General features: G+C 40.5%; 2 protein-coding genes and 1 long non-coding RNA gene across 4 annotated transcripts in view; all 3 read right to left on the bottom strand.

Annotated features, from left to right (window-relative positions):
• Positions 1–3,860: 3,860 nt before the first annotated feature.
• On the bottom strand, positions 3,861–13,182 carry LOC111978713 (succinate dehydrogenase assembly factor 4, mitochondrial). Its single transcript, XM_024008927.2, has 3 exons — positions 13,010–13,182; positions 5,666–5,779; positions 3,861–4,430 (listed from the first exon to the last, which is right to left on the bottom strand). Exons 1-3 carry the CDS (start codon positions 13,092–13,094, stop codon positions 4,321–4,323), a joined length of 309 nt encoding a protein of 102 aa, XP_023864695.1. The 5' UTR covers positions 13,095–13,182; the 3' UTR covers positions 3,861–4,320.
• Positions 13,183–13,945: 763 nt separating this feature from the next.
• Positions 13,946–25,232, bottom strand: part of LOC139029154 (uncharacterized) — a 107,374-nt gene continuing 96,087 nt past the window's right edge. Inside the window, exon 2 of the long non-coding RNA XR_011481440.1 lies at positions 13,946–15,108. This is a non-coding gene — a long non-coding RNA (uncharacterized lncRNA). The remainder of the gene's footprint in view (positions 15,109–25,232) is intronic.
• Positions 15,184–20,204, bottom strand: LOC111977611 (T-cell leukemia homeobox protein 1-like). 2 transcript variants are annotated; one of them, XM_024007115.2, is made up of 3 exons: positions 19,547–20,204; positions 18,111–18,312; positions 15,184–16,888 (listed from the first exon to the last, which is right to left on the bottom strand). In XM_024007115.2, exons 1-3 carry the CDS (start codon positions 19,974–19,976, stop codon positions 16,678–16,680), a joined length of 843 nt encoding a protein of 280 aa, XP_023862883.1. In that variant the 5' UTR covers positions 19,977–20,204; the 3' UTR covers positions 15,184–16,677. The 2 variants fall into 2 exon arrangements, with proteins under 2 accessions (XP_023862883.1, XP_023862882.1); XM_024007114.2 differs by having other exon boundaries at positions 18,111–18,348.

The following is a 25,232-nucleotide window of genomic DNA, read 5'->3' on the forward strand; positions in this document are numbered from 1 at the left end:
ACATTTAACACTTCATCCAAAGTGCTTTACCGTAAAATGTTAAAACAGGCTTAAAAAAAAGAAATGCTTGCTGAAGTGGATTGCTGCATTTGGTTAGTAGTGAATAGATGTGTAAAGACCAGGGTTGGGTAGGTTACTTTCTAAGTGTAATCCGTTACAGTTACTAGTTGCCTGTCACAAAATTGTAATCAGTAATGAAAAAAAAGCCCCACTTGCATTCCATAGGCTTGGATTCACACTGTGCAGCTGTTGCAAGAGCACATTTTTCACTGTCTGTCCACTGGTTTCAAAAACAATGATTGATAGGCAGCTTAAACTTCTTGAATTCAACCATTATTGGGTTCAAATACACATTTAGATTTGTGAACAGCAATCCACAACAACCACAATCCGTAAGGCGCAAATAGCTAAATGATAGAGCAGCGGTGTGATTCACATCAATGCACTATGTGGATATCAATAACAAGTGATATCTGTATCACCATAGACTAAACCATTGCTGTCCTCCTTACCTCCAAGCGTTTATTCAAGTTGGATAATCTTTGCATGTCGACAGCAGTCTCATCATTGGTAGACATACTGTAGCTTGGACTGTAGCCTACAAAAGCCTATTCCTGCTCTTTTCCAGCGATCCATCAAACACATTTGGTGTGTCATCATAGTGATCTCTGACTTGTGGTAAGACTCGCTCAGGTGGAACAAACTTAAACTTGCGCCTTTTTTCAATGCTGATTTGAATGTCATTGAGAAAACAGAGAATGGTCAAAGATTTTTTGCAAACATCCTTTCTGAGTTTAAAAGTAATCCTTGACGTAATCATCTAGTTTTTCAAAAGTATCTGTAATCTGATTACTGTATTTTTGCTTGTTATGTACCGTTTTTTTGTAATACGTTACTCCCCAACCCTGGTAAAGACAAAGTAATATCATGAAATATAATTCTGTAAAATATTATTATTATTAATATTTTACCACAGACCTTAATATAAAATATTTGATTTTATATCACAGATAAAATGCAGCAATTACATTTCCTTTTATTACTTATAAAGAGAAGGATGGGAGGTAGGGGGATTGGGAGTTTCTTCAACCAAACCCATCTACACCCATCAATCTGCTTGTCCCACACCCATATCCCTCCATACAAGTGCCAACTGTCAACTTTCACTAAAAACCACACTTGAAGCAAATATAAACATGAAATTAAACCGATTTAATCAAAGGGCAGTTGAACAAGAGTGAGACAAGTTTAGCAAAGGGGGATACAGTAGACTTGGCAGCCTGGCAGCATGAGATTGGTGCCAACATCAAAACAACTTCCCCTCATGTATCCTTGATAGAAAGAAAGAGAGAGCGAGATAAGTCACATTGTCTCAGCACAGTAGGGTACAGCAGGGTTAGAGATATGCAGACGTACAGTTATGGTGCCAGGATTATTCTTTCTTATCAGGGTGCTGTAGGAGGCAGTGATGCAGGACTTTAAGAGCCTCATTTCCACTGGCTAGGGCCGAGTGACTGAACTGTGTGAATGGCCCTGTCGTGTGTGTGTGTGAATAAGTAACCAAATAATATTAGACTGGTTCTGTATCATTGATCATCAACCCCCCCACAGCGGGTATGCACAGATGTAGGATCTTAATTTGATCATTTTCTCACAGCAGGAAAAGAATCCTCCAGCAACAGAAAATGTGAATTATGCAGATTATAATTCATTAACAGGCAGATCAAATTAAGATCCTACACCTGTATACATTCAGAGAAGCAGCCTAATTCCTGCAGCAATGAGCAATTATAGTCAATAAACACCATCAACCGACAAAAGATCTAGCTAAGTTAGCTACAGTATTTTCTTTCTTCCTGTCACACTCACACAATCTAATCCTTTCTTTGTGCTGCCAACCTTGGCTGTAAACACACCTTAAACCCCCTGAATAATCTGAGCGTGTGTGTACTTCCGAGTATGAACAAAACAAAAAAAGAAAATTGAATAAAATGTTTGTTTCCCGTTATTCCATATCCAATTTTGACAATAAATGAGGATACAAGTAAATTTTCCGATTTTACAATTCAGAAATAAAAAAAACGAAAATATTGTGATTTTCCGTTTTCCATTCTGTGGTTTGACTCGGAAATCAAAATAACGAAACGTAAACAGACCGTGACAGCACATTCACAAGAATTATCAATGTAGACTACAGACTTACTATATGTACAGTACCAGAGGCTACTTTATTTCAAGTATCCAATTTCTATATTGAACCAGTTCTAAAATGACATTATGAAACCCCTGCTCTCAGCCCTAGCCATTTAACAAAGGTCTTCACTCCAGGAGAGGCTCAAACAGAACATACCTTTTTCTTTAGCGCGTGGCTGTTGGATGAATGTATGCCAACTAAAAAAAATGCAATGGACGCATCCTTACAGCAACATTTGTTTCACTACATTCCTTATTGTAACAAAGATACAACCAGATATGCTGTATATAATGACGAGATGGTCTTATTTCCACCAGAACAATGGGAGTCGTCCCAAAGGCGTAAGGCAGGCGATCTGCTTACTCTCAACCAATGAGATGAGCTCCCAGACTGTAGCTAACACTAACCTCTAACATATCTAGGAATGTTTGAAAAACAGGTGGTGCTGAATCCAGACCGTAACTCTTTTCTCTCCAATATTCTGAGATATTTGGATAAAATTTTCATGATCTATACAGGCACCCAGGAAGAACTTTTGGAATGCCATGCTTATCTTAACTCTGAATGAACACCTTCATTTCACCATTAACTTTGACCTATCACAAATCAATGTTCTTGATGTGATGGTTATTAAGGACAAAACTTCCCTCTCTATAGGAAACCTACAGACAGAAATACCCTCCTTAAAGGTGTCAGCTTTCATCCACGTCCACTTATTAAAAGTCTCCCTATAAGTCAATTCAGTCACATCAGAAAAATATGCAGCTTTGATGCTTCTTATCAGAAACAGACCATGAACCTCACACAAAGGTTTAAGGAAAGGGGATACAAAGACAATTGGGAAAAGCATGCCAATGATCATTTTGAAGGACTAACAGTTGGAAAGCCTTCACCCAAAACTCACCATTGGGGAAGGCATTTAAGGACGCCATCAGGAAGCACTGGTACATTATTGATACTGACCCACAATTGAAACCCATTTTTAAATATCGCCCAGGGTTTAACAAAATGGCCTACAAAAGTTAGAGATATTCTCGGTCAGAGAACCGTTACTACTTACAATGGGCCAGCCTGGTATAGGTGGTGTCATGCTCTTGTGAATTTTGGGTAGAGCTTATGACAGGTGTCACACGTGTGGTTGGGCAGTCAACATTCATATACTGTCTTTGTAAAATCCCCTTCATCCCCAAATTTTGACAATTCATTATGGATCCCAGAACATTTCCATACTCACAAAAAGCTTACTTCTCTCAAATGTTGTGCAGTCAAGTGAAATCCATAGATCACAGCCCAATTCATTTATTTAAATTGACCGATTTCCTTCAATTAACTCTAACTCAGTCAAATCTTTTAAATTGTTGCGTTTGTATTTTTGTTCAGTACATGTTACAGGGTAAGGGCGTGCCAGTCAGACAAGACGTAGAAGAGCCGCTCAGGTCAGGATGTCAGGTGGTTGCCTGTTGAGTGTCGCTGAGCAGGAGCGCTTCCCTTCATTGTACAGAACGCATAGAATCAATAAACAACTGAGAGACAGGAAAGAGAAAGAGAGTAGAGTGAAAAGAGACATGGCCTAATGTAGGAATACTGACAATCAGAGGCATTGTAGATGACTCTCAATATCATGAGCATACATCAAAAAGTGAAAACATGCCAGAGTAACCTCCAGAATTTTTTACATTGCATTTATTCACAACATTGACATCTCTGTACAGGAAGCAATAACCTTGCATGACAATCGTTCACTATCAGTGGAGGCTGCTGAGGGGAGGACGGCTCATAAAATTGTTCAGAATGGAATCAAACAGCTTTTTGCCATCCTCCCTCAGCAGCCTTTACTGTTCACTAGGTCATCATGTCTCATCATCATCATCATACATTTCAACAAAGACAATATCAGTGTGCAAAGTGAGTATTGCACCATGAAAAGTAAGCGAGACTGTTCTACAGACTACATGTGTATAAATGTGAAATACAAATCAGATTGTATGGTTCATGGGGAAACAGTCCAGCCTGATTCAGTATGGTGCACTATTCCTGGTCTCTTGCACAACAATCCTCAGACATAGATGCATAAGTTATAGCTAAGGTATGTCCACATTGCATGTGTAATACACCAGGAATGGAAACTAGAAGTCGACACAGCGGCCCTTCCTCTCCCAGTCTCCGTAGCGCGTGGGTTCAGGGCCTCGGGGCCCCCCCTGCTCCTTAGTGGCTGGGTTCACATCATCAGGAAACTCTGGTAAATCAATGGGGAATGATTAGTGAGAGAGGTAATGGAGCATCCTAGAAGGTATCTGCAACCTTTTGCCTCATCTGTGACATAGTGAATATACAGTGCAGTCGGAAAGTATTCAGACCCCTGGACTTTTTCCACATTTTGTAAAAACTGAAATATCACATTTACATACACTACCGTTCAAAAGTTTGGGGTCACTTAGAAATGGCCTTGGTTTTGAAAGAAAAGCAAATTTCTTGTCCATTAAAATAACATCAAATTGATCAAAAATACAGTGTAGACATTGTTAATGTTGTAAATTACTATTGTAGCTGGAAATGGCTGATTTATAATGGAAAATCTACATAGGCATACAGAGGCCCATTATCAGCAACCATCACACTTGTGTTCCAATGGCACGTTGTGTTAGCTACTCCAAGTTATCATTTTAAAAGGCTAATTGATCATTAGAAAACCCCTTTTGCAATTATTTTAGCACAGATGAAAACTGTTATTCTGATTAAAGAAGCAATAAAACAGGCCTTCTTTAGACTAGTTGAGTATCTGGAGCATCAGCATAGAAAGAGGAGTGGGAGGCCCCGGTGCACAACTGAGCAAGAGGACAAGTACATTAGAGTGTCTAGTTTGAGAAACAGACACCACACAAGTCCTCAACTGGCAGCTTCATTAAATAGTATCCACAAAACACCAGTCTCAACGTCAACAGTGAAGAGGCGACTCCGGGATGCTGGCCTTCTAGGCAGAGTTCCTCTGTTCAGTGTCTGTTCTTTTGCCCATCTTAATCTTTCATTTTTATTGGCCAGTCTGAGATATGGCTTTTTCTTTGCAACTTTGCCTCGAAGGCCAGTATCGTGGAGTCGCCTCGTCACTGTTGACGTTGAGACTGGTGTTTTGGGGGTACTATTTAACGAAGCTGCCAGCGAACATTAGACTCCTTCATTTTAGAGAATTTGGCAGTACATCCAACCAGCCTCATAACCGCAGACCACGTGGTGGTGGTCACACTAGATGGTCACCAGATTATGACTGTTTTCTGATCCACACTCCTACCTTTTTTAAAAATGTATTATTAAGGTATCTGTGACTATCAGATGCATACCTGTATTCCTAGTTATGTGAAATCCATAGTTTAGGGCCTAATTAATTCATTTCAATTGACTGCTTTCCTTATATGGACTGTAACTCATTAAAATTGTTGTGTTTATATACACAAAAAAACAGTGTATTTGTCCTACTTTCAAGGGGATCCTTTGTCTTCTCATCATTCATGTCAAAGCGGCCCTGGGGGGTTTTGGCCTTGCGCAGTGGCTCCTTGTCCTTCGCTGCTCCACTTGCTGTCCGCAAGCATCCTTTACACAAGAGAACCACATTACAGCTGAGGCATTAAAACCACTTCATACCTAACCTAAAAGATACATTTGTGTTGATATTTTGAGATTATTTTTACATATCAACATGAGATGATCGTTTAACAGATGGCTTGAGAAGGGTATCAATCTCTTTGTGTAGATTATCTAAACAAATTATGTACGTGAGTGTAGGAACCATTTCCTGACTTAAAATTAAAATAGTTCACCTAATTTCAGTTTGTGACAAAACAAGCAAGTATAGCATAGAGAATCATTGTACCAGGGCTGACAACTTTTGAAGAAAGCTTGGAGTGAGATTTTCCATGTAAATTTCATTGCCCGCTGGCACAATCCCTTGATGGAAAATGTTACTGTTTTAAAGCTTATTTCCTGCAATTCTACGTATTGTGACATGGCTTAGGCGCAGAACCAGGGTGGAATAAAAAACAAACCCAAAAAAAATTGTCAGGTGTATTCAGGAGGCTTTGAACATTAAATTAACACACAATTCAATGACTGCTACTTTGAGATTTTGGGGGGATGAAATTTAAAGTAACATATTAATATCAATGGTCAATGGCAGTGGGTAACCAAATCAGGTTGCAGTCTCCTTGTCCATAGACTGCTTTCAAGCTATGGACACAATTGTTTAAATTTGGGTGAACTCTCTTTAAACATAGGTCTGGAAGAAAATCCTGCTTGCTCTCCAGAAGGGTTGGCCTCCTTGTTACAACAATTAATTTCTCAAAAATCACCCAACCTTCAAGAAAAATCTAATGAATACCAATATGCAGGAGGTTTATGCCTACTAGTTGAAGATCCTTGCAAAGGGTCGGAAACCTTCCGGTAAATTTCCGGGAATTTTTCAGGAAGTTTTCCTTGGGATGTTAAGCCTGGGAATTTGGGTAATTTCGCTTAAATTCATCAAAAAAAAGTTAGCTTTTAACAGTGAACCTTTTTTATGGGATACACAAGGAAATTCTAGGTCTTGTGGCATATTTTGGTTAAAATATCCCTAATTCAATGGAATTGCAACCCTCTGCATGCACAGTGCATTCTTCCATCACATGTACAGTGCACTCTTCCATCACATGTGCAGCTGATTATCAAGATCTTGCACACTAATGAGATGCTATTGAGCCCACACCTCTACACTGTCTCAGCCAAGGACTGCCTGCTTTCCGGTAAGTTTTGATTACTACCTGGGTGGGGTGAATATATTTTATATGACATACATGATTTTTTGTTAACTAGTAAATAGTAGCCTACAGCAAAGTGTGTTTAAATCATTTCTAACTTGTTAACTTGTTTAACCCTTGCTGTCTCTGCCTGGCCGGTTTCCCTCTCTCCACTGGGATTCTCTGCCTCTAACCCTATTACAGGGGCTGAGTCACTGGCTTACTGGTGCTCTTTCATGCCGTCCCCAGGAGGGGTGCGTCACTTGAGTGGGTTGAGTTACTGACGTGATCTTCCTGTCTGGGTTGGCGCCCCCCCCTTGGTTTGTGCTGTGGTGGAGATCTTTGTGGGCTATACTCGGCCTTGTCTCAGGATTGTAAGTTGGTGGTTGAAGATATCCGTCTAGTGGTACGGGGCTGTGCTTTGGCAAAGTGGGTGGGGTTATAATCCTTCCTGTTTGGCCCTGTCCGGGGGTATCATCGGATGGGGCCACAGTGTCTCCTGACCCCTCCTGTCTCAGCCTCCAGTATTTATGCTGCAGTAGTTTGTGTCGGGGGGGCTAGGGTCAGTTGGTTATATCTGGAGTACTTCTCCTGTCTTATCCGGTGTCCTGTGTGAATTTAAGTATGCTCTCTCTAATTCTCTCCTTCTCTCTTTCTTTCTCTCTCTCGGAGGACCTGATCCCTGGGACCATGCGTCAGGACTACCGGGCATGATGACTCCTTGCTGTCCCCAGTCCACCTGGCCTTGCTGCTGTTCCAGTTTCAACTGTTCTGCCTGCGGCTATGGAACCCTGACCTGTTCACCGGACGTGCTACCTGTCCCAGACCTGCTGTTTTCAACTCTCTAGAGACCGCAGGAGCGGTAGAGATACTCTTAATGATAGGCTATGAAAAGCCAACTGACATTTACTCCTGAGGTGCTGACTTGCTACACCCTCGATAACTACTGTGATTATTATTATTTGACCATGCTGGTCATTTATGAACATTTGAACATCTTGGCCATGTTCTGTTATAATCGCCACCCGGCACAGCCAGAAGAGGAATGGCCACCCCTCATAGCCTGGTTCCTCTAAGTTTCTTCCTAGGTTTTGGCCTTTCTAGGGAGTTTTTCCTAGCCACCGTGCTTCTACACCTGCATTGCTTGCTGTTTGGGGTTTTAGGCTGGGTTTCTGTACAGCACTTCGAGATATTAGCTGATGTACGAAGGGCTATATAAAATAAACTTGATTTAACAATTTCTGCTAGTTAGTTTTTGCTACCATGTGGATTTTAGCTTGCTTGAGCCTGCTAACTGAGGAGTGTTAATTCACCTGTTTCCATACGTGTTTAATTTTAAAATATTTCTTACAAAGGAGTTGTTTAATCTAACTGCTTAACTATTTACCTGTACATGGAATTGTATTAGGGTTTTTTTCACTCATTTTTGCCACGGGCACAATATGATGTATGGAGACATTTCACTGCAGCTAATGTAGAAGGAAAACCTGAGTACATTTGCAAATACTGTGCCAAATCATATGTGAAGAATGCAACAAAGATGCAGAAACATCTGGCCAAGTGCATAAAGTTCCCTCAGCACTCACAACTAGCAACCTCTGACAAAAGTCCCTCTACTTCTATTCGAGGTGAAAAGGATGAATCAGACACCTTATCGATAGCAACAGCTCACGGTCCTCCTGGAATCAGATGGTTTTTTTTACTCAATGGAGGAACGCAGTCAGAGAAATTCTGATGAATGTCTTGCTCGAGCTGTGTATGCAACTGGTTCACCTCTGATGCTCACAGGCAATGTGTATTAGAAGAGATTTCTGAATGTTCTTCGCCCAGCATACACCCTTCCAACCAGACATGCTTTATCTACTAATTTGCTGGATGCAGAGTTCAGAGTTCAAGTGAAGGTCAAGTAAATCATAGAGAAAGCAGACTGTATTGCAATCATCTCTGATGGGTGGTCGAATGTTCGTGTGCAAGGAATAACATCATCGCCACCCCTCAACCAGTATTCTCAACCACACTGTATATCAACTTTTCTTCTATTGTGTTTTTGACTATGTTTTGTTTATTCCATGTGTATCTCTGTGTTGTTGTTTGTGTCGCACTGCTTTGCTTTATCTTGGCCAGGTCGCAGTTGTAAATGAGAACTTGTTCTCAACTAGCCTACCTGGTTAAATAAAGGTGAAATAAAAAAATTATTCAAGAGCACAGACACAAGGGACAACAGACACACTGGTCTCTACATTGCAGATGAGCTGAAGCCAGTCATCAGTGACCTTGGACCACAGAAGGTATTTGCACTGGTGACAGACAATGCTGCGAACATGAACGCTGCTTGGTCTAAAGTGGAGGAGTCCTACTCTCACATCACACCCATTGGCTGTGCTGCTCATGCATTGAATCTGCTCCTCAAGGACATCATGGCACTGAAAACAAGAGTGCCAAGGACATGGTTAGGTATGTGAAGGGTCATCAAGTTATAGCAGCAATCTACCTCACTAAGCAAAGTGAGAAGAATAAGAGCACCACATTGAAGCTGCCCAGAAACACCAGTTTGGCGTGGTGTTGTGATCAGTCTCCTGGAGGGGAAGGTGTCTCTCCAAGAAATGGCCATATCACAGTCTGCCGACATGGACAGCCCCATCAAGAGGATCCTCCTGGATGATGTATTTTGGGAGAGAGTGGTAAGCACCCTGAAACTCCTGAAACCTATAGCAGTAGCCATTGCACGGATTGAGGGAGACAATGCCATCCTGTCTGATGTCCAGACTCTGCTTGCAGATGTAAGAGAATAAAACCATACTGTCCTGCCCACTTCACTGTTGCTCCAAGCAGAGGAAACTGCAGTTCTGAAATACATCCAAAAGCGTGATGACTTCTGCCTGAAGCCCATACACACCACAGCGTACATGTTGGACCCCAAGTATGCTGGCAAGAGCATCATGTCTGGTGCAGAGATCAACAATGGTGTCATCAGTACTGTGTCTCACCACCTTGGCCTGGATGAGGGCAAGGTTATTGGCAGTCTGGAGAAGTTCACTTCCAAGCAAGGGCTTTGGGATTGAGATACAAAATGGCAGTCGTGCCAACATATCTCATCAGCCTGGTGGAAGGGACTTTGTGGCTCTGAGGCCATTTCCCCTGTTGCCTCCATCATCCTCCAAATCTCACCAACATCAGCCACCTCAGAGCGCAACTGGTCCTTGTTTGGGAACACACACACCAAAGCATGCAACAGGCTGAGCAATACAAGGCTTGAAAAATTGGTGGACATCCAGGCAAATGTTAGGCTTTTTGAGCCTGACAACGAGCCATCCTCAACAAGGTTGGAAAGTGACAGTGTAGATGAGGCCTCAGAGTCTGATGTTCAAGAGGTGGACATTGTGGAGGTCCAGGGAGAAGAGATGGAAGCCTGAGAGCAAGACAACCAAAGCTTTATTTTCTAGACTATTATTTTACAGAGGTATGCTGAAAACATTTTTGGGAGATCCGATGGATCATTGGGGATCATTCAATGTTCCCATTTGTTGTTCTGTGAAATCATCCCATGTGAAGAGTCACCTCATTTAATTAACGTTCAATTCGTAACTACATTTTTTTTTTTTTTTTTATATTGGAAGGATTTAATTATTAGCAATTTTGTCTACTTATGATAAGATAAAAGGTTTATGTTTCAGTCTCAATATGATATGGTAAATATATACGTTGCAAAAAACATCTACATTTAAATGGTATTAAAATTAATTTGCATCTATTTCCATTAACTCCCATATATTCCCGTTAACTCCCACGGAAAGTTTCCACCTCTGAATATTCCCCAAAATGTGCAACCCTACTCTACATAGACAAAATATAATGTATTTATCTATGCCATCTATGCCTAGCATGTGCACAATACTGAAATGTCAAATTATATTTAATTCCTATATTTGAGCATTTAATATCCAATGCTTATTTGTATGATATTCAAAACTGTCTATGAATGGCTGCAGAAATATATAGCCTCAATTCATTTTCAAAGACCCCAAGTAGGCATATAAGATTTCAAATATGTTACTTTTTTCAGGAAACTAGACGTATGTCGTTCTTCACTATTTCACAGGAGAGACATTTGAACGTAAACACTTTTTTCTTAATCAAAATGCTTTTTTGGCAGAAATGCCTTCTGGAACATTTGAGCTTTCATGTGCCTTAATAACAAACTTGTATGCCATCTGTAAATACAAATAAAATTGTTAAATTATGAGCCTAGTTGGTTTAGCCACAGAAGAAGACAGCAAACTTCCCGCTAGCTATGATTGGCTGAGATAATGAGTGGGCTGGACATGCCCGAGAGACGAGTTCGGATTGGTCTGCCATGTAGCTCGCTTCTGGCTATAATATGAGCTGGTCAGTATGTGTAGGTAATCCTTTCTAACACTTTATTTGTATTTTTTTTTAAAGATATCACCTAGTAAAACTGCATAAGTGTTGCTCTCCACTTTCTAGAGGACCGATTTTTGAAATCAGTGGAATTAGAATATGATAGCTAAGGAGTTGGAGATAATTCTCACATTTGATTGCAAATATGCAGACTGAGTCAAAAACAGAAAACACCCATCTCCAGATTACATCTTCAAACTAAGGGCAACCATGTCATCCGTAAGAGAGTCTAGCTAGCTACATTTTTAGATATTACACATTTAATTTTGTCAGAAAGTAATTTCCATTTCAAGTTAGTGTACTGTTAGCTAGCTAGCTAACATTAGCCGACTGGCTAGCTAGCTAACGTTACATGTATGATCTGTGTAGTAATATTATTCATATCTCACAGCCATTTGCATTTCTAGTTACAGTCTAATGTTAGCTAGCTAACATTGGACATGGTTGGTTAGCTACCTGCAGATTCATGCAGGGTAGTAACGTTATGAGTTGGGATTATGGTTCATTGTTTAGCTAGCTAACTACATGTCTAAACAAAAGACTCCGCTGTGCAAGTAACTATTTCAATAGAATGTTATGTCACTGTGACAACTGTCGATAGATGTAGCTGGTAAATTTGCTCTGGCTATCTACTCCAATTTCAGAGCACTCTCGTCTGAGTGTGCCAGAGCACAGAATAATTGACAAATTTACGAACGCGTCACCCGGTATCAGTAAACGTTGTCAAAAAAGCATAATTCAATTGTTGCCAGCCGCACAGCTGCAGTCACCAACGCTCTGGGTAACATAAAAAAAGCCTAACCAGCTCTGCTAGAGCAAGTAAAATGGTCCGAGTGAGCTGTACTCTCATTTGTGTCTGGAAGTAGCTAGCAAGCTAGCCAACATTAGCTTGGGTGCTTGTCTGCTGTTAGGTCAAAACGCTCAGATCAACCCTACTTTTCAGCCAGAGTGTCCAAAACGTTCCGAGGGGGAAACACTCTGAATTTACAAATGGTCAAGCTGACAACGTTCTGTGTTTATGAACACTCCAGATTAAATGTACAAACCCACCCATAGTATAAATCAGATTTTAGTTTTAAGAGATGGGTGGGGCTAAAACTTAAGGGTGTGAACGATGCTGAATGGTGTAGACAAAGATCTCTCCAGTAGGTACCAAAGCATTAAAGGGCCATTTTATCAAAGTGAGTTAATCAACTTTCATTTTCTCAAAAGTTTATCAACTTTCAAAGCAGAATTACTTTCCAATTGTATCTCAACTGTAGTGTATAATATACAAGTTTCTAGCTCTGAGTCTCTACTTTTAGACAATGTAAAAAAATATATATATAATAATGTTGCTACATAAGACCGGTCGGTCGCATGTGATTACACTGGCAAAATTGGGAAGGTCTGTAGTGACGCCTCTAGCACCGAGATGCAGTGCCTTAGGCCGCTGCACACACACACTGTCCTACATTGCCGAGGAAGAGCTTGCAAACAAGCGTTTCAATGTACTAATTACACCTGCTGTATATTTTGCACTTGACAAATAAACGTCGATGTTGATGTTGTTTACCTTTCTAGCCAGCAAGCATGCGCACATTGTGGCTAGCCGCTTTGAGAAAGACACTCTTCGAGTTAATAAGACACGCACCTGTAAAAGCAGACTCCATGAATAACCCTTGGGTCGCACGAAAAATCGATGTAGAAGCACATACGCGTAGTAGAGACATGTTCATTGCCGTTAGCTAGACACACTGGCTTGATAAGAAAGGTCAAACAGTCATTTACACAACTTTATGGTGTTTTGGCAAGCATTAATGACGTCTGGAACGTCATCATATTGCGACAAAATGAACTCTGCAGTAACTACGTATGGACACCAGGGCGAGCCAAAGTGAAATGTGTGAGTCAATCAGGATGCAGTGCAAATCAGAATCCTTGGGACGTCCATACCCTAAACCCTAACATTAACCTCTACTCTTACCCTACCCCTTACCTAACTCTAACCTTAACCATTTCAAATGTCAACTGCGATTGGGTCAGAGTTGGGACGTCCTAAGGATCCCGGATAGCACCAACCATCAGTCAGGCATTGGGATAAGATGCAGCCTTGTACACAACACAACCTAGCACCACCGGTATGTCCCTGTGTAAGTGCTTTCATCATCATGTCTTCTGGACGCAGAACGTGATGTAACCTCATTATGAATGTCTGTGGGAGAAGTCATGGGTCTATGTTCTTCTCCTTATAAATTGTATGCATGTGTGCATATGTGGAAAAAGTCTATTTTTGTTGGCATGACTACTTGTGACACACACAGATTGATGTTTCCCATGGGTTCTAGTGCTTTCCTTGGATGCTTTATCACTAAAAACAGTGAAGTGTGGAAGAAGTATGGTGTAACCTATCAATCCACCGATTAGTGGTCCAGAGGAGATGAGAAAACAAAGCCTTGTTAAAAATTGGGATACAGCTTTGGTATTCTTTTATGGACAATATTTAGTCTCTTGTTATATTTTAAACAAGAGAACTAATGGGTTAGAAGAGCCAAACATTTTTCAAATACAAAACCATGAAGACAAATACTACAAATGATACAAAATCATTTAATACAAATTTGTAACGTACAAATTGCCCTATTCTGTTCATGACTATGATTAAACAATGATTGCAGGATAACGTCTGCAATAAACTATTTATTTTACATGCAGCTCGAAATTAAAAACAACCTTGCTCCATTCATACATTTTAAATTCAGAGACATAGGCTACACAATGATTTATGGCTTTGCATGGTACAGTGATTCATCTGGGTCTAGACACAAGAGATTATACTGTAGCTAATTTGACTCATACAGTCCTATTCATAAATCAATAGGATTTATTGCAAATGAATTGTAGCAATGTTCATGAAGGACATGACACAGATCGGTTTATTGCAATTTATGTTTTAACTTCTTAATTGATGATGTTCATGATATGCTGCTTTGTTTCCCAGGTGGTGAATGAAAAATGCATGGGCTTCAGTGACTCACTGTGGCTGAGTTATACATTACTGTAGTATAAACAGGAGACTAAGCTGTAACTCAGGGTTAACGCTCATTGGGAGTGTGTAGTGATGAATGCATTGCAACATTACAGATTATAGAGAAGCAAAGCCCAATAAAATCAAATAGAGGACATGTTTAGAAACATCCATACTTCATACAGTATGTTACAAAAAGGTGCAGAATAATAGCAAAATAAGAACTGAGGAATATTTGTGGCTGTGTCACTAATATTGTTTGATTGTAGTTACAAGGTGGAATTGTGGCAGAGAAAACAAGCAGTAAATGCTCACTTGGTCGAAATGCAATAACATGTTAAGACAGTTCTGAAATGCACAAAGGACATGTATTTGATTGCATAAACCAAGCCTAAATAATTTTCATTTAATGAAAAAAACAAATAAGAATACTGATTTAAAAAATGAGAAGACTGAGGACACGAAAGAAATGCAAGGTGTTGCCTAAGCACTCACTCTAATCTGCCGCTCACTGTGCTTGTCCACTTCTTTTAAACTTATCTGCCATTTTGACCACCTTTTTCCCTTCAGGGCTTTGAAACAACTGAAAGCCAGCATGCTTGCTTGGTTTAGGAATTTCAGGAGTTTTGGAAAAGCCACTTAAGTGATGCTGCAGTGCTGATATTTCTGAGTAGATGGGGAAATTCTACCCTTACATTCCTTTTTGACCATGGGGAAGAGAGGGCCTGGGACTAACTCACACACACGCAGGACGACTGCCGCACAACAACAGCCAACACAACACACACACACACACACACACACACACACCACACACAACACACACACACACACACAACACACACCCACACCACACACACACACACACACACACACACACACAACACAGCCGTCTCGGCACACACGGTTGGTGCATCCAGCTGCATAAGATCAGCATCACACACACACTTCACAGTTGCAATGAGTGTTACACTAACACACAAGTGCAGAGCCGCATACTCCATAATGTAGATTCACATTCATCATTATCATGCAACCAGTATTAATCACTTGCTGGAAACACCCATTATAAAGGTCTGGTATTGACTAATAAGGGCAGATATGCGAGGGATGGTTCCTATAGTCAAAGATAGTTCTGGCCATCAGTTTTCCCAGACACAGCAATGTAGTTCCTTCCATGCACTCCAAAATGCATGATGACCATTGGTTTAAAACAAAATTTGACAAAAGCACAAAGCACAATACTGCTGTATTAATAATTTTAAAAGATTTTATATGGCCTTTATAATTCTTGCCTGTCATCATATGTATAAATGGATCACCAGAACTGAAATTATTAGAGGACTATAGCCTAAAGTACAAGAAAATTGAACAAATAACACCTTATTTTACAGGCATAATTCAGCTGTTTACCTGGTTTTTATTAAGAAATTATAGGCTAATAGTAACAATGGATAGGCTACCTACCAAAAAAAAATACTTCAACAAACTCAAGGCAATATTAATATTTATACCATCGTGCTTGTTTGAAAGATAAAAACAATAACTAATATTGGATAATTAATTAGTAAAATATTTAGATAACTCATTTCTAAGCAAATACCAGGTAAATACCAGACTGCAATAAAGTTTCATCCAAATGAATAAGTGCTTGAGTGATGTGGTAAAAGGTAAAAGATAATTACTCATTTATAAGCGAGAAACTTGATGAGATGGTAAATTGTCAAATATTGTCACTGCTTCTTCCCTGCACAGAGAGAAAGGGGTTGCGTCTAGTCAACTGCTAAAACCTAATTTATAACCATTGTTATCAATATGAACATTGTTATGAGACACAGATAGGCTACTGAATGTATGCCACCGAATCGATACATTTTTCTTGAATTAGGCCTGTTCCTAAAAGGATCAGGTATGAATATCTATACGTTTTCCTGTTAGAGAAAGTGCTAAAATAAGTGCTCACTTATTATTGACTTATATCAAGGTATATCTATATGCTTAGTCCATAATTAGGACTGGATTATGTTTTACTGAAAATGTTAAATAAAAACGTCTGAAATTAAATCACGTAAAAACAGGCAGATAAGCTGAAACTCAAAAGCCCGTTGCTATTGAGCGCGTGTCGTGGCTTAAGTTCACTGACACTATCAACCTAAACTTTTTTCGAGGCAGTGTCAGATCAATCCGGTCGTCGTGAGTCATATTTTTTAAAGTCCTCTTCATGATCTTAAAAAGTTGTTCACTATATTACTACAATCACTTTAAAGAGGGAAAATAAAAGCGGTCCGAGTTTGTTATTCGCAGGCGGACACGTTGCTGATTTTGGCGGTGTTTTCAGTCCACGGCTGGAGGTTCTGAAGCGCAAACAGGGAGCTGTTATGCAGGCAGAGCGGGTCCGGGTTTGCCGGTTGATTTATCGTTTTCTGAAAAGCCTCCTGTTGGAGTTGCATGAGGATCCGGTTGGCTTGCTGTCGCTCTGCTTCTCTCTCCTCCGCTGTCTGGCGCCTGGAACACCAGAGACACAAGAGAGACACTGTGAGGCGTCAGAGGGAAATTATATCCAAAACAGGCTGCGTCGTATACGTACAGGCCTTGAGATCTACATCACATTTTGACACAAAGTGAATGTCTTCTGGATTTATTTGAACACGTTTAGTCAATCATGATTAGCCTAGATTATAGCACATTGTTTAACAAAATTAGCATGTAGGCAAAATTGCTTGCTTAAGCATTATTAACATGTTGGCTAAAAGCTGATATCCAAATACAAATTGCCCACAATGTTCGAAATATTTCTCAGCCAACAATAGCCTATGTGGAAATAAATACAGTTTGGCAATTAATTTGTCTTCGTCTGATGACATAAATCTTTCTTTAGATTTTGCTGTTATGTTCTCCCATTGACTGAATAATTATTATTAGGCCTAGACTATATAACATAATATTAATCGTTGATATGTTATTTTTAAATTTCTAAAATTCAATCTCCAGAGACGTATTAAACTGCTTCAGTAGACTACGGAAAACAACTTCAATCTGCGTAAAAGACGTGGCCAAATTGGCCTTCCACTTTTACCCACGATATGTTTAATCTGAAAATAGCTTTAATAAATACCTTAGAAATAATGATTTTTGTCTGACATGACATTATTTCGAAAGATGAAAAAAACGTTCACTTTTACAAGAGTAGTCATATGCTAAGATAATCATTATCCTACTTTTGTGGGATAGGATATAGTTAGTTGCCACAGAATGTAACTCATTATAAGACTGACTTTGTCTTTTCCTTGACTGTTGCAAGACAACATTAATTATCTGAATGCAACGGTTTAGAACCGAAAACTTCAATAGTAAAATACAATTTACGACCTGGGGTAGACAAAGAAGTGGGGCGATTGGATTTTTGTATATATTTGTTATCAAATGCACACAATTAATTCATGTCATATAATAGATAAAGACATCATTTTCTATGCGTTATTATATTAGAGTTCATATTTGTAAAACATCACCCAAATGTGTAGACCTATTGCTATTTTTGTTGGGTTTGTAGCCATCTTGGAGTGTAAATAAATTGCCCATTCTATACATAAAAGCACCAACAGACCTAAAACACACACATACACGCGCGCACACACACAAACAAACTATGACATTCCGCGCTGGAGCGTACACCTTATAGGCTACGTTAAATGTGGCCTATACAGATACTCATCAGTAATCTCACCTCCATTTTGTTCTTCTGTTCTGGAACCATGTTTTGACTTGCGCATCAGTCATCTTGAGGGCCTTAGCCAAAGCCGCTCGCTCTGCGGAAGCCAGGTACTTCTGTCGGTGAAAGCGTTTCTCCAGCTCGCAGATCTGCAGGCGGGTAAAAGACGTCCGGGGCTTTTTCTTTTTTGGGGGCGTTCGGTTCTGGTACGGGTGACCTACACGGCGTGTTACAGTGAGTGGTGAAAGCGCCACTGGATTGGGAGACGGATAGATAGGGACAAAAGCAAGCAGCAAAATCAGAAAGAGAGCAGCAACAGAGCAGCGAAGCAAGTTCAAGAAACGTCAGACATAGAGGGGAGATCTATAGCTCGTAGGGAAAATTAAAGGGTTAAAATGCCGGAACGTGACACAAAGAAGCGCAAATTCATTATGAAATGTCAAATTCCTAGACCAAACATCCTATTGTTAACAGTCTACTCGGATACATGCAGCCCTGAATTATATAAGTGTGAGGAAAAAACTTTAGTCAAAAAACAAACATTTAAAACCCCATCCCACCCTCTTAGAAAAAAAGGTTCTGTATAGAACCAAAAAGGGTTATATTGCTTGCTTCATATATGGCACCCCTAAAGGTTCTACATAGAACCCTTTTGAACCCCAGCGGTTCTTCTTCACAACCAAAATGTGTGTATTGTTTTTGCATTATTATTGCTAGGTGTTACTGCACTGTTGGAGCTAGAAGCACAAGCATTTCGCTGCACCTTCGATAATATACGCAAATCTGTGTACGTGACCAATAAACTTTGATTTGATTTGAAAATTGGTTCCTTATAGAACCCTTGGGTTTCATATAGGGTTCTAAATGGAACCACTTTCGGTTCTATATAGAACCTTACGCGGTTCCATACATGAACCAAGCATTGAACCCCTTTTGGTTCTATCCAGAAACTTTGTTTCTAAGAGTGTAGGCTTGAAGTGAACTTTTAAAATGTCAGTTTGAAGGATAATTTTCATGTTAAATCATGGAGCACTAAGAAGCAAAAATGCGTGTGTTAGCCTATACTTTGCTGTAGCGATTTGGGAAATGTAATTTAGGCTATTTCGATAGCATGCATATATGTCTTAGGCTATGTTATCCAAGTCACTGTTAATTGTAGGTGCTTCTTATGAGCTATAAAGGCCTAGTAAAATAAGTGAAAGCCATTGGTGTTCATCAACTAAAATCGTCTCATGAAATTACACAGCGTGTTCAGCAGTAGCCTAGCTTATGCTTTATTATCGATTATTTCAGAGCTGAGTTCATCAGGAAAAATTACTAGGCTACGGACCATCATCAGAAACAAATAGAATGACAGGGATTGTCTCATAATAAACATGGCAACGCCATGCATATTGCTATTTAATTTCCAGATAACCAACCACATTTTATGTGCATTAGAGGTGGTCTACCTGTGAACCTGTCTTTGGTGTATCTTCTGTTGCTCTCCATCCAGGGGAAGGTAAATCCCGTCAGGTTGTTAATTGAGCCTGGTATCGTGGACATACCACCGGGGATGGACGAGTGTCCACTGTTCAGAGGCCGGTGCGCGGGCACACGGATGACTCCAGCCGCGTTAACGTTATTCCCACTGACGTTCATCCCCATGTTCATGTTATAGGTGCCGCTCAGATTGGCTACCCCATATGCGTTGCTGTTATATCCAGAGTTATTGCCGGTGAAGTTACCCGTCATGGTGTTGTAGGCAGTGCTGACAACGCAGCCGAGTCCATAGTCCGACTCGGGCATCCAGCTCTGATCCACATTGTTGAGGATGTGGTCGATCCCAAAGCTGATGGGCTCGGCGTGAGTGTGCTGGAGATGCGCTCCAATATGATCCATGGCCTCCTCGAGCCCCCCGCGAGGTACAGAGGTGCTCCACGCCGTGCGCCTTATCTTGGAGCTTAAAAACGTATTCTGCTCTCGCTCCAGTCGTTATCTAATAAGTGTGGGTGCATGTGTGTGAGTGTGTATGTGTTTGTATGTGTGCGTGAGAGAGTGTATATGTGTGTGACGCTAAACTAAAAGCGATTGTCTGTTTTTTTCTTCTTCCTTTTTGGCTCAGGCAGCCTTGCCGGCTGGAGTAAGAGAGCATCAATCATAGTGCCAAATAGGCAGAGCGAGATTAAGACCCAATTTTAGGCCTCGAGACTCAATTGGCTAAAGACACTACGGAGAGGCCACAAGCTCATTCCGTGAAAGCTGCGCGCCTTCTCTATGGACTCGTGGCACACTTCATAAACACCAGGCGGAGTCTTGTGAAAGTAGGCAATGTTTATATTCCGTAGCCTATTCATTTCACCTCATGGCACGGTACATCTTCCCAACATCGATTACAAAACTGTTTTACAAACCTCAAAGTAACCTAAGGTAAATAGGTGCGTGGTCAGCTCCGTGCAAGCAGTGAAAGTGTTTAACGTGTTTCGAGAGCTCCGTCCATCCGTCATAAATAAATAAATGGGTATAGGCCTCTGTGTTCAACTTATTTCAGGTTGGCCTAATCAAAGGTCTCCATTTGACAGTGGTTCTTGGGAACACAATTGAACTGGGGACAAATCTACGTCCATGATCAAGGAAATACGCAACCCAACAACATTACGCAAAATAAAACTCCATTCGGTTATAATTGGGGGAAAACATCAACAAATAGCCAACTTTGTTTTGATACAAGGACAAGATGAGGAAGTAAATCGATTAATAGCATCCTAAACCTTTAGTTAACTGCATATCATAATGAATTTCAAACAGACCTGCAATGTGCTCATCTTTTCTATATAAAACGCATTAATGGCATAGGCCCATGCGTAATTCTCAAGTTATTCAATTCACTTGTGAATAGTGGGCTCATCTCTTGATTCTATATGTAATTAAAATCCAATACTGCCAAATAGATCCGTGCCATATACAGCCGGAAGGAGTTGATTAGGCTTTCAGGGGAAAAGGGAGATCAAATAGGTCAATTCATGATAAGCATATCGCGTGCTCAACTCCTATAATCATCTCCTATAATTACCCCATTATTTATTTATGTTTCCTATAGTGACATTATTACAAAAGTAATGTTTTTTAATTAGCCATTGACCGAGTGTGCATGTGTCAATACATTCCCCCCAGAAGAACCAGAAATATTCAGGCTACGCACACACGCCTCGCATGCCTATTACATTGTTTGTGAAATAAAATAAAAATAGTATAAACCATTTGACTACAAACTCGGTATTTTTAATGCAACATATCCACTGTCTTACTCAATCTGTATACGTCATTAATGATCAATGGCTTTGTATTATGTATTCAATAACATTCAAGTTAAAATGAATAAATATTGGCTACCTGTAGCATATCTAAATAAAAGCCCAATAAATTATCAAAGCGAGTTTTCGAAATGCGTTATTAATCTACACCTAATAAATGTTTCGAAATTAGAAATTCAACAAACAAAAACATACACTTTAAAACAATTAAATGAAAATGAAACCATACGGGTCATTGATTTTCTCTCCTCTCGAAAGCTTCAGGGACGTGATTATTTAACCGAGAGCATTAAAGTATTTATATTTGATCTCCAGATTCTCACTGGCCAATTGACCAACATTAAAGTTTAATGGCTCGCGGTGCTCCCAAACTTGTGTGGTATACCAACTCGTTAAAATCTGGACTAGGCTTATAACGAACGTTGAGGACTTTCAGGAAGGGGTAAATAATTCAAATGAAATGCAATAGTCTACTAATGCAGTCACGGAGGACTGCACGCTTTTCTTTTTTCTTCTGAGAGAGTTACAGCATGAGCCTATACACACATGCAAGTATCTCTTCTTAAAAGGTTGCCTATCTGTCCATTTAATAGGCACTATGATAAGGCTTATTATAATTAATCGAAATGGTGGTGTAAATTATTTGCTGTTCTCATGCACAGTGGGCCATGAGTCTTGTGTGTGAGTGTGTGTGTGTTTGCCTGTGTGTTTGCCTGTGCCTGTGTGTGTGTGTGTGTGTGTGTGTGTGTGTGTGTGTGTGGTGTGTGTGTGTGTGTGTGTGTGTGTGTGTGTGTGTGTGTGTGTGTGTGTGTGTGCGCGCGTGTGTGTGTGCGCGTCATACACCTCCAATCCAACTAGGAGTAAAACTGGCAGCGGCATTTTATCAAACTCGATTATTGAGCAGCGACCTCCAATTGCAGCTCCGGTGTCGATGTTGGGTTTGGCAAAACTTGTCTTTAGAGGCATTTAGCCTATTGATTTCTTACCACTTTAAGTAGCCTATGCTTAACAGTGCACTAATCCCAGTGTTTTAGGCTACATTAGCCTATCCTAATCAATTAAGCCATATAGCCTATAATAGGCTATTAAGGCCTATTTTCAGATGTGTTTTTAGTTCTGCTGCTTCATCGTGTGAGGACAGTCTCGTGGTGGTATGTGGTCCTCTATCCGGATGTTGTGTTTCTTTCCCCCTGTGGTTGTATCAGTGTATCGTCTTTCTGGCTCTACCTGCGCAGACCTTGATCCCTAACCCCGACCTCTCTGGCGCCAACTCCATCACCTCATCCCCTCACACATGCACTTAACGAGAAGGCTCATCCGAGTCAAGCGCACGTGGCCAAGAATGGCGACAGTTTGGGTGAGCGCTCTGTTCCCGCATACACGAAAATTAAACCATCCCTCTCTCCCCAATCGCTTCTGTCCCGCACCGCCAACTGTGGTGTAGACGTGGACATTTTAATTGATTTGTATCAGAATGAATAACAGAGCGCAGCAGCCACATTCTCAAAGCCAGATAAAACATTGCATGGACATGTTGTATCGACACACAGAACAGCCGTCAAATACAACCAATGCCTCGAGCCAAATTTATGTCAGTGCCTACGTGCTTGTGCACCCGGATATCCACTGGCGCAAAAATTATTTTATACACAGATCATGTAAACAAGCTGAACAAATACCATGTAAACACATTCATTTCACATATTCACATATCCATTGTAGAATAAGGCTGTAACATAACAAAATGTGAAAAAAGTCAAGGGGTGTGAATACTTCCCGAATACACTGTGTGTCATACTTTCACCAACCAGCTCTCACAGTCTCTCCTCAGAATTAGATGTTCATCCACGTTTCTCAATCATAAAACATTTCGAAGTTGTTCCAAACGTCAAATTTCGAAGTGAGAATGGATGTCAAATACTGACTTGTATCGGCGGTTGACCTGGCTGACTTTGACTACATTTGATTGGTTTGTAGAGTAAAAATGTGTAATGCAATTCCTAATTGACTTAACACCTTCACTTGGGTGAATTAGGCCTAATGGATTCCTTGGCATAGGTCTACATGAGCTTTTATAAACTGATATGAGTTGAGTGTCCCTGTGATCGAAGCTGGTCAAGTGTGCACTATTTCATACAGTCTGTGAATGACTTAGGTTGATGTACTCCGCTCTTACCCATGATCTGAAGGGCTGAAATAAGTTCTGAAATAACAGTTCTCAACGGGATAAGTGAACTATCATCCTGTTTGTTTAGTAACACAGGGAAATGGCCGCCACCACAGGGATCTCACACGCCAGACACTGCTAGCCCCACAACCTCTCCACTTCCTCCTGAGCACGCAGGCACACACACGTGCACACACACGTGCACACACACGAGCACACACACACACACACACACACACACACACACACACACACACACACACACACACACACACACACGGTCTCTGAACAAAAACATATGAGACATGGGATTCACGCACAGGAAAAACATGAGGATTCACACCGCTGCAGGCAGACTGATCCGTCAGAGTTAGATGCACTTTACTGACACATCTGTAGGTAATGTGAGGCAGTAAAGACAAACTATTTTGTCTTGACCACTGTCCAATGGTCTAAATGACAAGGGGAACTCTCCCAGGGTTTATTCATTCTCAGAGTGCACATAAGGACATTTCGTTTTTTCCGTTAAAAGTCATGTTTAAAAGCATAAACTCAGACTAACCATTTACTACTTGTGAGGAGGAAAACACAAGAGTAAAGCGCCCGGAGCTGAGAGCATGTAGCCAGTGGATAAGCGGTGTTATGTCTGTGTGTGGTGCTTGGGGTGGGGGTGTATGTGGTGTGAGCAGAGGAGAGTTGCTACAGTCCAGGCCATAGGTGTAGCCACATGAAAGTGTTGACAGACACAATGACCTCATACAGTCTGTCAACACACATACACACACGCAGACTATAATCTCAGAGCGATGGAACAAACCGTTTCCGTTACTTCACCTATTTTCTTCAAACAGGACCAGAATTTCATGATTGTAAAACACAGAGTAACTCACATTTCCAAGTCTTGCAGGACATAAGGTTGAGTCTTTCCTCTGCCTTGTGTGAGTGACCGGTCCCTTATCTGAACATCAGCAACTTCCAGAAAAGCCCATTTTCAAGTGATGGATGGGACCCAGTCAGAGAGAGAGACGGAGAGAAAGAAAGAAAGAAAGTAGGGGAAAAAATAAAGCAACCATGGACACTGGAGTGAGTTGCCTTCCAGCTAGTTGGACACAGATGCACCTTATTTTAATGACAGCCATCCATGATAACTTAAAGGAGAAGGTTTTTTATGTAAATGGCATGTTATGGAAGGGTCCAGACACTGCGATTTCACATGTTTTTGAGAAACTTACCCCGACCAGCAATTCACTTCCTCATCCTCGTTGTGCAATATTGGGGCACTGAAAACACATGAAAAAATGCTAAATAAAATTCCCAAATATGTCCTTTTAGAGACGGAAACGTTCTCAGTATAGTGACGCCATTCTTTAGATGTTGTACACATGAAATTGTGTCATTCTGAACTTTATCCACAACGTTATATTCCCTTTTGTGGGACTCCTGCTGTTTCCCATATCCAGCAGTTCCACTGTCTGTGTAGCCTGCTGCTAGAATGTATGGAGAGCTATCGCTCGAGTGGCAACAAAATGGAATATAACTTTGCGAATAAAGTTCGGAATGACACAATTTCATGTGTACAACATCTAAAGAACGGCATCACTACACTGAAAGCTTTTCCATTTCTAAAAGTACTTATTTGGGTGTTTTTGGAGCTTTTGTTTATGTTTTTTCTGAGAT

The sequence above is a fragment of the Salvelinus sp. IW2-2015 genome, linkage group LG18 (genome assembly GCF_002910315.2).
Source record: "Salvelinus sp. IW2-2015 linkage group LG18, ASM291031v2, whole genome shotgun sequence".
NCBI classification, from domain to species: domain Eukaryota; kingdom Metazoa; phylum Chordata; class Actinopteri; order Salmoniformes; family Salmonidae; genus Salvelinus; species Salvelinus sp. IW2-2015.

What these genes read in the sequence shown, in the direction of transcription:
- LOC111978713 (XM_024008927.2), bottom strand. Translation starts at nt 13,094, where the DNA reads ATGAACATGTCTCTACTACGCGTATGTGCTTCTACATCGATTTTTCGT. An exon ending in CATGGAGTCTGCTTTTACAG is followed by an intron (nt 5,780 to 13,009) that starts GTGCGTGTCTTA and finishes TCTTGTGTAAAG; the next exon opens with GATGCTTGCGGACAGCAAGT. An exon ending in GACAAAGGATCCCCTTGAAA is followed by an intron (nt 4,431 to 5,665) that starts GTAGGACAAATA and finishes TTGATTTACCAG; the next exon opens with AGTTTCCTGATGATGTGAAC.
- LOC111977611 (XM_024007114.2), bottom strand. Translation starts at nt 19,976, where the DNA reads ATGGATCATATTGGAGCGCATCTCCAGCACACTCACGCCGAGCCCATC. An exon ending in CACCAAAGACAGGTTCACAG is followed by an intron (nt 18,349 to 19,546) that starts GTAGACCACCTC and finishes CTCCCAATCCAG; the next exon opens with TGGCGCTTTCACCACTCACT. An exon ending in AACAGAAGAACAAAATGGAG is followed by an intron (nt 16,889 to 18,110) that starts GTGAGATTACTG and finishes CTGGTGTTCCAG; the next exon opens with GCGCCAGACAGCGGAGGAGA.